Here is a 13729-nt window from a genome sequence, read left to right on the forward strand (position 1 = left end):
ATTTAAAAGGGAGTGGCTGGTGGTACAAATGGTAATAACTGTGGGGGGTGGACTGGTAGGAGGAATAGAGGATTCCGTTATTAACTGAAGGCAGGATAGGCTTCCCTGAAGAGATAGTTTTTCAAAGCTCGCCATAGTCTGATAGATTGGGGTAGAGAGTTGCAGAGGATGGAGGAGGCTCTGGAGAAGTCCTGGAAATGAGAATGGGAGGAGGAGACAAGGGAGCTAGAGAGCAGGAGGTCATGGGAGGAGCGGAGAGGACGGTTTGGGTGGTATTTGGAGACAAGATTGGTGATGTAATTTGTGGCAGAGTAATAAATGGTTTTATGTCATTGTTAATGTTTTGAATAATTCATAAGAGTCACAACTATGTAGTGGAGGAAGGGCTGTAGCAAGCTAGGATCTTATGTGAGGGGGAGTATTGTAACAAGTCTATTGAGCGTGTGGGTTATAAAAATCATAAGATGGGGTTGGGGGGATATTGGTAATAACAGTGGTAGGCCTAGACAGGTTGCCCAGTAAAGTAAGGGTGAACCTGTCTTTAGAGGACAATATACCAGTGTGTAGTGCTATTTATGTGGATGTGGATTGTCTGGTGGATTAGTCTGTTGTGGAGTGGCTTGTTTACTACAGCTTGAAGATCAGTCTCCTATGACTTTGGTGTTATATTACATGAATTAAGTGGCCAATTACTGATAAACAGATATTCCAAAACTGGTTTATGAGTTTGGTGCAAAAAAGTTAAATTCAAACACTCCTGTTTATTCATTCATCAAAGAACACATACTTTTGTTTTGCTTTTCATAGTTTTCTGTGAGCCTCTCATAATACATTATCCCCCTCAAATTCCTGCAAGGCCTCACCACTGAGAGCACACAGACCCTTTTTTATTAGACGCAGTGGCAGGTTCGTCATAATAATACAGCTGTGTATTCGATGTGTAGAACACAAAATTCCTTGAATTGAGAAAACAATATGAAAGCTTATTATGTTTATTATTATTAAATTTGTGTTTGAATTGAAGTTCCATCAAGAGTAGTTTGGGGCTTGTTATCTGGAAAATGTTACCCATATACTTAAAATAATGAAAGCTTATTGGATATAAGTATTACTGAGTGACAGTAAAACAGCTGATTTCATGAAAGAATTTCTGAAATGATGTGAAAATGTACGTACGATGAATCAGTTGATTATATGATTGTTAGTATAGTGCTTTCGACAGCTGATTCAGACTTTTTGGACAACAAAACCCTAGGGCGCAAGCTAGAAAAATGTTATCGTACGTGAACACAACGTCTGATTTTTGGTTAATGTGTACAGTAATCGTAAGGAAATAACAACCCTACACTTCCTCTTCTGCTATGCTAGTAAGTAGCTATGTTTGCCTACGTTTGCCTTTGTTGGTCAAGAATCTTCTTACAAGTCAATACCAATCTGACTACACCATGATATGCACTTTGGTGGAAAATCAGACAATCGGTCATCCGATTTTCTCACAGTGTGTACTAAACTTAAGCTGTAAACCATTCAACATATTTTTCAGGAGGCTAGCAAACATGGTCTATAAGGAGTTACTGCAGAGTATACTTTTCAGGGATGCAGGCCAGTAGACATCAGTACAAGAAGTAGACAGACTGTTTCTTGCCTTCTCAATAGTCTTTGCACTTGCTCTGTGTTCTATCTCTTGCTATTTGCTTGAAATATCCACAGCAGGAAACAAGACTGGTGTTCTGGGTCTGAAATGCTGCCCACTGACATGAATACAAGATCAGGAACTCTGACCTCTATCAGGGTCAGTATTGTTCCTTTTAAAGGATATTGGACAAGATGCCTAGATGCCAAGACTGGAGGCATTGCCTACTGTTCAAAAGGTTTGGGTGCTGGGCATTAAATGTCAGTTTAAGAAATTTACCTAAAATGAATACATGTCTTTGTCATGCAGGGCAAAGCAACAGGTTAATTTAACGCCCTAATCCTTTTGCATATTTTCACTTTTTCTTTGCGGCTCTCTTTGCTTGGTGATTGGCCCAACACTGACACACGGGTAGAGAGTCCTAAGCCTTGTGTAAGCTCTAGTTGTGATCCGTCTGGACCTTACACAAGTCTTCATCTCCTTGCTCCGAGAAATTAAAAAATTGGTGGGGGTGTGAAAAAGAAAAGATGAAATAGTGCTGTTCTGGTGTTAAAGTGATCCTGTTTGCTTTGCCTATCAAGGGAAAGTGAGATGTTTAATTAAACTCAAGCATTAACACCGCTTATGAAAACAGAGAATATGCACTATATATAGCCAATATTGGTATCATTAAATAGTGTCTGACTTCACCCTTGTAATATAGGATAACTAAACACATGGGATACATGAAAAACGTGTTCAGCGCAATGTTTACAGATAACGCAAAGTATTGCAAATTGGCCACCTCTTGTCTCTTCTTGTGAAAGCTAATGTGAAGGAGCAAGTTTATCACCGCATCACTCTACTGTATATCTGAATGAGCTAAATCTAAACAAGAATAGGCCACACGTCTCTTGCTGAACCCATGATGTAATATTTTGGATCTGGAAAGCAATCTCCAAAACAGCTTACCACCTAAGAGACAGATTTTTTGGATATAGTTTTATTGTTTCCTGCAGAAACCAAAAAGTAAAATCGTGTGCCAATCTTCCACGTAAACATTAGGAACCAATTCAGCATTGCAGATTTGTGGTTCCAGCTTATGGAAAAGACAAATAAAGCTCTTTTTACAAAGCTAAAATAATTGCCTACAAAAACTTTTAAAGTCAACCTTTTCAAAGAACCATCATAGTCCTAACAGTGAGTCTAAAATCAACAAACCCTGCTTTGCTATATGCGGTACACTTAATGCACTTAGAAAAAGATTGGTCCAAGGCAAAGCATATAATATTTTACAAGTCTGCAGGAAAAAGGTGCAAGCTCACTTATTGTTCTTGCCCCACTGTTATTACTGGAAGGATGGAAAGGATGTTAAATCCAATTGTGATGGGAATTCATTCATGAAAACGTGTACATCTGAGACAGAGAACTTGTATCTACAAGGATAAGTGTTCAATATCAATTCTGGGAGTAGCTATTGATTACCAAAGTTACTTGGCAAATACTGGGGACAAATTAGTCTGTCGTTAGCCATGACGTAAGGTTAAAGAGTCTCACTAACTGAAACTTGTGCAAACAGTGGGAAACCAGATAAAGAACTAGCAATCTTTGATCCTTAGCTGTGCATTAAAGAACACTAGTCAATGTCCAGCTATTATCTATATTTCCCTCAATCCTTCCCCTCCTCCTTTGTATTATGTCCCAGGATTTTTTACCTTGTTCCTGTAATGACAAATGTCTTTATTACTCCATGTATTATCATCATCATCATCATCATCATCAAACTTCATGCAGAGGTAGCTGCTGGGAGTTCAGATCTACATCTCTCAAGAGCATTTTATCTACATATAGCGTGTGGGCAGGTTCTTGGGAGGCTACAATGTTGTCTTGATAGGAAATCAACTTATGCATGTGGAGTGGGACATAAATAGAAGGGGATGGGCAGAGTTCTGTAGTCTATCAGGCAGAGATGACACTGTTGGTTGGGATTTCATTGGAGCAAAAGTACTGTGTTGTCAGCCCCAACAGGACAATAAAAGCTTGCTGGATTTCTGGCAGATCAACAGGTATATTCTTGTCTTGCAGAATTTGTAAAGGGATACAACATGGAGAAATGTGCATCTATTAAGAGATGTACTGCTTTTTTCCCTTACTCTTTAAAGAGGAATTTCACCCTCTTCCCTATTATTTATTTATTTTTTTGCTTCCCCACTTACCTTATGCTGAGATGGCCACACTTCAGATACTCACCCACACAGAGGATCCAGTGTTGTCCTGCCAACATCCTCCTCTCTGCAGCTACTGCCGGGTCCCGGGCCACTATGTTCATCTGTGATGTCATCGGGAGGCTGCGTCAGCTCTTTCAGATGACATGCCACTAGGCCTGTCCCCCTCCTTGAATGGGGCGACGTGCGTGGCTCCGCATGTCACATATCCCCAAGGAAGCGCTGGGGGCACTGACATCATTCAAATGACAGAGAATTGGGGGGGGGGCAAAACCTAATTAAAGAATAAAAAAACATAAACAGTAAACAAAAAAAAGAACCTGATATACTGTATGTGCAGCAGAGGGTGTGTTGGATGCAGAGCAGCCAAGACAGTGGAATGGGTGAAGATCCACTTTAAAGTATAACTAAAGGCAAAACTTTTTGCTTTAGTTTTGGTAGAGGAGAGAGGTATTAGAATACCTGTCAGTTTTTATTGCTGACTGTGTCCCCGTTAGGGAGATTCACCCTTTCTATTTGTACTGTTTACCATTATCATTAAAAGTGAAAGAAAATCCTGAATTTTGGGTTGTCCTCGGAAAAGTAATAGTGGGAAAATGTTCCAATGGGAACACAACTTCTGGAGACATGGGTATCCCCAAGGAATTCCCATAATTTGCATGGATTTCCTCTTGCTTCCTGTTTGGAACAAGAAGTGAAGGGAAATCTCCGCAATGGGACACAGCTGGTGTTTTGCCTATAGTTCTACGTTAAGCAAGAATTTGAATTAATAATTGAACATTTCTAAATGCTTCCTTGTAAAACTTTATTTATTAGGTCAAAGCATGCTTTTTTACTTGCTGTGGACTGTACAATTGCATACTGATAACACATGCTGTTTCTCAATTCCTCAAGCGATGTTGGGCTCTTTTTGCTGTTTGTGTCCCTATAAGGTGATATTTCCTCACTTTGCCTGAGACTAGAATAAGAAGTGAATGAAAATGTCACCAACTATATAGTTGGAGGGGATAGAAGTGCAGACTGACATATTTTAGACCAAGATTTACAGACATTAGCCATAAAGCTAAATTGTTGAGTACATGAGTATGATCAGGCTGTTAAGGATCCTAAGATGTACTATGGTTAGCTGTAAGGCTAGTTGAGTGTACAGTCATGATCTGACTGCTGAAGATTGTTTTTGTTTTTACCTGAAATGATTGCACATGCCAATGGCCTGTGGTGTGTTGCCTTTGTAGCACTACCCCTTATGAGTTGCTGAAGTTTTGGGTCCCCCTATAGTTCTGCACAGCCAGGCAACACGCATTTCATATAGACTTGCATCCAGGAGTCAGTAACCAGTCCTTGAGCTTTGTTTTTTTGTGATTTTATTAAGGGAATGTAACTTAGATAGGGTAAGGGGTGTACAGAATGCCCAATGGAACTGAGAAACTGAGGACAACTTCCTGAACTATATACAAGTATTTACAACAAAACAGTCTGTTTCGGGGAGCTAGCCAGCATCTCTTGTATTACCACCCCAGACTCTAGGTACTCCTTATCCAGCTTTTCTGGGTGAATCCCTGAGCAGGGGATCCAGTGTCTGCCACATAAATGATGAAACAGTCTTGGGTGGCAGGCTAATCCAGTTTCCCACTAGAGTGCCTCTTCCCCATATCTGGCCCAGGAGGTGCAGGTCTACTCACTCAGTCCTTCTCCTGTGCTGCTGGTGGGTTGGTGGCTGCTACCAGGCCTTTTAGCTGAGCTGCTCCTTCCCTGCCTCATAGGTGGTCCTCTCTCAGGGGGCCGGTGAAGTCCTGGGCTTTCCTCCTTCCAAACGTCTCTGCCTGTAGGTGAATCCCTCTCCATTTTGGCTCTCTTCTAGGCTCCTGCCTCCAGCCTTACATCCTCCTCAACTCTCCTCCATCTCCTTTCCAACAACTCCCTGCTACTAAACAGGCTTGGTTACTTTTAAAGGCTGTCCCAGCCCCTTGCCAAGCTTCCTGTTGGGGATTGGCCAGGTTCCTCTAAGAGCACAGATCAGCCACTCCTCAGATCTGCCAACTGCTTCTAGATCTTTCTCCAAAGTTCTAGAACGGGGGAAATTCCAGAGGGCTGATCTGCAGAGTCTTTCAGCTCTGACCACAATTTGAAATTACTTTTGTGTTCGCAATGCACTTTCCTCTCCTCCAACTGTTGTTTGCTAGATTGACCCTTTCATTCAAAAGCATGGAAACCCCATTCAGCCACCCACTTTAAAAGGTAAGCAGCTGAGTAGCATTTTTACAGTAAATTTAGATTTGTTAATGGAGATAGAAATATGCTACCTCAACCAGCTTCATAAATATTCCATAAATAACATGACCATCAATGTCATGTTCATCAGACAATTAGAAGGCTACGCATGCTCCAGGATTGGGCACTGCTGTCCTCCGAGGCATCCTAGGAACAAAGAAATGCGGTTATGTGCAGTAAAGCTGATTACTCAGTATCATTAATGCTGATAAATGACAGCACTCTACCAAGGCAAGTTAAAATTCAGGCTCATAAATTGGTAATGACAATTTTCTAAGCTGTGGCAGGCAGGTCAATGGAGGATGGGCAGAAGAGCTGGAAAAAATGAGTACAGTGGGAATTGTATGATGTACTGGTACTAGGCACTCACCAAATGTCACACATCAAATGACAGAAAGATGGTCACACTGATCGGTTAGGAAGAAGCAAAGCCTGCCACGAGACTAGATGAGAAGTTAGTATCGGTTGTCATCCACTAGGAGCATCATGAGGCACGTGTCTTCAGCTACCCAGAGCCATGAAGTGACTGCGCAGGAACACAGAACCTGGACTGCTCATCTGTTTATTTTGGAATTTGTTAAAAGACAAATACATAGTAAAAAGTACTAAAGCAAAACAATGACTTGTGCTTTATTTATTCAATGGCAGGTTGAATGCCATAATGAGTCTTGACACATATACAATAGAGTTGGTGTGCTATGCCACCAGCTGCTGTAGATTTGCATCTCACACTCATGTCTTCCTAGGTGTTAGCAAGACTTGAAGGCATTTATACGAACAAATAGGACTTAATGGTTAAGATTAGTGAAATATTTTTGTTAAATCAGCACCAGGAACAGTGCTTACAATGAGTGAAAAGTGTCCCACGTGCTGGTGACTGATATGTTCATTGAAATCTTCAGTGCTCTGCACCCCCAGATACCCCTGCAACTGTGATCTTCCGGTGTTGCAGGGGTTAATGCTGGACCTATAATAGGTACTCGTCCGTCGCACGCTCCATTAATAAAAGCTGTACTATAACTTCCCGTAATGAAAAGAGCTTTCTAAATGGAGGAAGTGGACTTTTCATTTATCCGCCTGTCTTCCATTCCTAAATTGCTTTTCATTGCAAGAAGCTATATTACAGCTTCTATGAATAGAGCGGGGCAACATAGTTGGCACTTCTGATGAGTGGCTGTGATAGGTTCAGCCCCTTGTAATAACCCATACAGCATTGGAAGATCATAGCAGTGGGGGTATCTGAGAGCAGAGGACCTAAGTCGGTAGTATGCATGCGCACAGCACTCTGAATTGACAGCACACTGAGTATGCCATCAATTCAGAACACTGTGCTGCGACCGTGACTCCCATGCGTATGTGCAGGAGTGATGTCATCATGGCCCGGCCATTCAGATGACCAGAACCTGTGAACCCTGAAGGAAGACTGGGTGAAGATGAAAGGCTTGTCGGCATGTGCTGCAGTATTCATGTTTGTTCATGGGTTTACATATGGGAGAATATGATAGTACTTTGCAGGATACTTTTAAAATTAAAAACTCAGTTTTTGGCAGATGCTGGATAATTAAACCACCTGACATTTTTTTGTATTTTTTGGGAACTTTATTGGCAAGACAGTCTCTGCACAAATGCTTTGGCCATCGTTGAGGGACTCATACTGCCTGTTGGATTTGTTATATGACCAAGAATTCAACAGGAGGATGAAAAGTGGGCAGAAACAGCCAAACCTCCCAGGTGAAAGGTTTATTAAAGCAACCTGATAGGAAACTATCTACTACACATGCAGTGTGATGCAACGTCATTTTATAAGCAGCTCCACATTTCAGGCTTGTAGGTGGTTGTAATGATATAGTGGTATAAAAAGTCTTCTAGACCTAGGAATTCCAGATTTACAATTTATAGTTGGTGTTTTGTATTTCAGGATGGAATGGGGAATCTCAGAATCACAGAGAAAGGTTTACGGCTAGAAGGGGATTCGGAATTCTTAAAACCTCTGTATGCCAAAGAAATCCGCTCCAGGCCGGTAAGTGTTCTTTATGGGTGAAGATCTCATTTTATTTATTTATTTTTTTAATAAAAAAAAGCAAAAGTAACAACAAAAATTTTAACAGCTGATAGGCAAAAATGTGGTTTAACGTAACTTAATATGGTAAAACCCCTATAATATAGATATGTCATTCATAAAGCCTGTTTATGGCTACATAATGCATGCTCTCAGGTTTGTTTAATGTTGATCTAGCACTTTGGTGTCCAACCTGTGGCCCATTGGTAAATGATCTGTGACATCAGCAGTCTGTAGTGGGAACATTGATAAAGGTAATAGCATTGATCTATACTAGCCTCATGTCACATGTTCCCAGTTTCATCTTGTCCTCTCCAGCATGTCCCCAGCTAAAAATGTAGCATGTCCACACTCTCTGACCACAATTTCCTCTATTAGATCTGCAGTTTCTGAAAGTCCTCTCAAGCATTATATATACTGAATATTGCGTGCAGTCCTTTGGTGATGTTGGAGGCCACATTTGAGGCCCCTTTAGCTCATAAGTGGATAACTGCTAATCTAGCATGAGGTTTATTTTTTCATGTATACTAAGTAATGTAAATATGTAGATGTATTTATTACCTGTCACAGAGATCTCCGCATTCCCTTGACAATGCTTTTCTCTTTAGAAGTATGGAGTCATCTTTGTTTAGACATCATCCAGGCTCAGCATCACCTTCTTGGACTGGGGTGCTGGCGCAAAGATGACACGATCGTGTAAATCTGGGTGCCCATGAAGTTGTCTGACACACAAATGTTGAACACAGATCAGCCCCTGCTGCAGCTTTACACCTTATAATTTAAAAAGTTACAATGTTGCAGTCTGATAACTGAGGGAGAGGAGACTAAAGCAGGCCACACAGGGGTCGAATTCCGAATTATTTTTCAATCGAAAACATTGTTTGTTCTGTAATCCGATGGTTTCACCAATGATTTAAAAAATTGGTCGTGTTTCACGAATTTTCCAGCATGCCTGATAAACGAAATTGGGAGGAACCATGAAAATCGTCCGGTGCCATTGCCCCGCTAACAGAGCAAAAATCGGCCAAATATTCTTAGGTCTGATTTTCAAATGAAAAGTCGTTTAAAAATTGACCCATGTATGACTGGCCTAAAGAAATACTTCCTTCTGCTTACAGCAGATTGATGGCATCATCTCACCCTAGGCAAAGTCCCTGGACTGAAGTTCAAGGAATGCTTATTTTTAAATACACTGTTTCTATATATTGTCAGGAATTTATTCATGTGGGCTTGTAAAGTTACTGAGAGGTCCGCTTTAAATATAATGTTTCAAAATATTCTCAGGTATATGAGTCAGTAAACAGTATAGCCCTCAACTATTCCTATTTTGAGTCCAGATCCTCCTGCTTCTAGTATTTCCACAGTTGTCTTGCTCTGCTGAATTAATTACTATCAACCATCAAAAGGGTTTGTGTTAATAAATTAGAAGATGGAGGGTAAAGGGAAAGTAACATAATAGATCAATTCTATCCAAGGTGTGAATGGGCCCGTCTCCTCCCAGGGACTGGTTTGTTTGATGTTATTTACTTGTATTCTCTCCCTGTCTGGGCAGAAATATTAGCTAAGTACCTCAGTGTCAGTCTGTAGTATATGTGACATTTTGTCAAGACTACTGGAGAAGGGTACGACGATTCAGTAGCAGAGCCTTTTGTTTTTTTTTCAGCATTTCTGACAGCACCTTTATTATACCTATTATAGTTGATTGAGTGCCTGTCAACAGCACTGAGCTCAAGTAGAAGATATCCGTAGAATGGTCTTACAAGCTAATTCTTAGCCTGACATTTGTGTTCTGACAGGCAGAGAATAAAAGTAAATAATATAAAAATGTAATCTTTAATAGGTAATTCTGTGTCTCTAACAATTTATGACTGAAGAATACGATTATTTCATGTGCCATTTGTTCTCCCTAAAAGACTCCTGAGAAAGTGAAAGCTAATTCATTGACCCTTTATATGGACATAGAGTAGGTAAGTTGTTGTAGCCAACCAGCATAAAGGTTTACTGCAAGGGTCTCCAAACTTTTTAAATAAAGGGCAAGTTTACTGTCCTTCAGACTCTGAGGGGGCTAGACTGTGGCCAGTAAGAGTAAAAAATGCCCCGGCATCAATGGGAGTGAACAGTGCCTCATCAGTGGTATTAATGGGAGGAATGTTGCTCCATTGTTGGGATCAGGTTAAGGAATAGTACCCCATCATTGTTGACATGGGGAAAAATAGTGCCCTGCCAGTGGTGTCAGGAATAGTGCCATTGTTGGGGTTAGTGGTAAGAATAGGGTCCTATTGTTGGTATCAGTGACAGAAATTATGCCCCCTTGTTGGTGTCAGTGGGAGGAATAGTGCCTTTTATTGGTGGGAGGAATAGTACCCCAAGGGCCAGATAAAGGAAAGAAAAGGGCCACAACCAGCCCCTGGGCTGCAATTTAGAGACCATTGGTTTAGAGTATCTCAATATTCATTAGCCCAACAGACATGTTACTTCCCACATACCCCAGGTATTGAAGTGTCAGATATACATTTATTTATTTATTTATTACAGGTACTTATTTAGCACCTGCAATTTACGCAGCGCTTTACATATATGTTGTACATTCACATCAGTCCCTAACCCTCAAGAGGCGTACAATCTAAGGTCTCTAACTCACAGTCATACATACACATTCTAGGGCCAATTTAGACAGGAGCCAATTCACCTACCAGCATATCTTTGGAGTGTGGGAGGAAACCGGAGTACCTGGAGGAAACCCACGCAGACACAGGGTGAACATGCAAACTCCAGGCAGGTGGTGCCGTGCTTGGGATTCGAACCAATGACCCTAGTACTGCCAGGCGGTAGTGCTAACCATTTAGCCACTGTAAGCAAAAGAAGTGTTTTGGTAGATGTCTGCGATAGAAGAAATATATGTATTTCTCTCAGATTCTCTTTTTTTATGGTCTTCAGCATCAAAACTTTTGTTTTTAAAGATGACAGCCAGAACTAGGAGGGTGCAAGGAAACACTTAAAAACCGCTCCACAGGAGCATTGAGGAGCCAAGCTATAATGGCTACCTTCATATTCTTTCCTACAGTCCTCTGTTATTGTGAAAATGGAATGTATGTTCTTATAATAAAATGTGCCGCATTTTAATTGCCTCCTGCGCCACAAGATTTCTTTTTCTTTCTTAAAAATAAAAGGTAAAAGGCTTGTTACATTAAAGGCCAGTAAACTGAATTGTGTTCTCGCTTGTAATTATCACAGATCTCTGCATGCTGATGATCACCTGATTCATTAAAAATCAGTAAAGGAAAAATCAAATATGATGCTTAGTAACAATTATGGGTGGTACTTAAAGTTTTTTCCATTTTTTAAAAGATAACTTTACTTTTTACAATTTATTTATTTTAATATAACCAGGGACAGGCAAGTTTGTTTGTGTGACCTCTCACCTCAACCCTTTCTTCCTCTGCTTTCAGTAGGGTTATCAAAAGCTACAATCATTGTAAACATTGGTTTGTTTACATTCATCCTGTCTGGAGTTTGTACTAGTGTAATGAACAAGATGTCTGTAGACCAGACAGAGAAAAAAAAAGGTCATATATGTTGATTTTATTATCTGGTAGTAGCTGTGACGGCTGTCATGGGATAAGAGTATAGGCAGGACATAGGTAGACTTATGGGGCTCTCCTGCAGCACTTTGTGATCTGTTCCTTTAGGGCTCATGTACACTGCAGCTGATAAACTCACGTTCAGGAGCTGTTCAGCGTTTTTTTTCAGCAGCCCCTGAACTCACCCTAATGTTTTCCTATGTGTCCATGTATACATCGTCGTTTACAGTCGTTTACAGGCAGTTGAATTTAGTGTCTTTTTTTGAATGCAGAAAACTTGCGTTCAGCAGATCTTATCAGTGTTTCAAATGCAAAACTAACCGCGGCTAACCGCGTTTATAGGCGTTTGAAATTTTTTTTTACTCTTCCACTTCCAGATGCTGTCCAGAGTCTTTTTTCATCATGAAAAATGCATGCAAAGCGTTTTTCCGGTACTCAAATGGACCTGGTACACCATACTTTGAGGTTTTGCATGAAAAAAAATGTTAGACATTGCTGCAATACTTTCTGCACAGAAATGAGCTGGAACACATCCAAACACCACAAAAAAAAAGACAGCTAATCTCAATACATACTGCTCTCTTTGCTTCTGCTCTCTCATTTTCTCTCAAAATGTCTGAAATAGTTATTTTTTTACTGTTTTTCAGTGCATTCTGGGCATTTTGGAAGGTCTCCTGAGGTTATTTTTAAAAAACGCTTCTAAACGCAATCGCTCATAAACGCGCATAAACGTGGTATGCAAACGCAGCTAAACAGATGTTTTTTAACCCACGTTTTCCAGCAGCCAGTTTCCATCGTTCAGAAGTGTCCCGTGTACACGGAGCCTTAGTAACTTCAAGGGCTCAGTGCAGTAAAAAAGAATCTACATTTATTGTTCTTGGTTTTAGGACATTGAATGAAATAGGTATGCGGAGCATGTGCGTGCCTTGTTGTCCTCAGGCCTGAGTATAAACAAAGCAGTATTTACTGGCCTGGGCCTGATGACAGCTCTGGAAAGCCAAGGGAAAGGCACAGCTGAGATCTTATACGTGCAAAACTTCATACTGTCCCTGAATGTATTTGAAGAAATCATTCTTTTTTACACATAATGCACACGGGACGTTTTGATAACGCTGGTAACGTTAGCTGTGTAAAGTCACGTTAAAAAGTGAGTTTTTCAGCTTTTTTTAGCGTTTTTGCATTAGCCTTTAGTGGCGTTTTGCATTTTTTGTGGGTTTTTTTTTTTACCACCCCAATTTTTTGGGGTAAAAAAAGCCCAAAAATGCCAGTTTTCCACGTTTTGCCGCGGTTTTCAGCGTTAGAGCATTTTTACAGCTAAAAAACTCATGTAGAAACCCACTAGTTCTGGGCCCTTTAAGGGTTTCAGAAGCCGGGAGGCGGGGCGAGGTTTAAGGTCATGTGACCGCCGTGACATGCCGTCACGGCGGTCACATGATCGGGAAAGGTCTCGATCGAAAGGAGATTGGGACCGTTCCGTGAGTACCGGACATGTGTGCTGGGAGTGCGCAGCGTCTTTTTTTAATAGAACACAAATGAGCGGCCGCTCGGCGTCTAGGCCCAGATGCCGGGAGGCCGCACATTTGCGTTCGGCCGCCATGAAGAGGTTAAACTCCACCTAATGTTAGAGGGTAGCCTGATGGGTATTAATATGGCAGGGAAGTGTATGCTTTTTGTGGGAAGGCAGCTGCTGATAAGGATACTACTAGGAGAGCGCAAACATTTTCTTCTATAAAAAAAAAAAAAGGGACTTTTAGGGATAATTCACACTAGTGCGCTGATCTGCGATTTTTATGTGTCCTGTATGCATTTTAACACAACACTACTCAGGTCAACGCATGTAAAACACAGGTCAATGCAGCACAAAGCAACACAAAAAAAGTTTGCTTTGTGACCCACAGGAAGTCTTGCAAAATGCAGTGCTTTTTATCAGGCATCAAAACCTGCATCAACCTAAGTTAATACACATTAAAGCACACATAAA

General features: G+C 40.9%; 1 protein-coding gene across 8 annotated transcripts in view; it reads left to right on the forward strand.

Annotated features, from left to right (window-relative positions):
• Positions 1–13729, forward strand: part of SGCD (sarcoglycan delta) — a 1017926-nt gene that overhangs the window by 869971 nt on the left and 134226 nt on the right. For all 8 annotated transcript variants that reach the window (XM_089682837.1, XM_089682835.1, XM_089682834.1 and 5 more), the window contains one exon: positions 8027–8128. In XM_089682837.1, coding sequence (XP_089538963.1) covers positions 8027–8128 — 102 coding nt within the window. The remainder of the gene's footprint in view (positions 1–8026; positions 8129–13729) is intronic.

Source organism: Staurois parvus, unplaced genomic scaffold (assembly GCF_062004578.1).
Source record: "Staurois parvus isolate SC_StPar_1 unplaced genomic scaffold, SC_StPar_1.0 ptg000298l, whole genome shotgun sequence".
Lineage (NCBI taxonomy): Eukaryota > Metazoa > Chordata > Amphibia > Anura > Ranidae > Staurois > Staurois parvus.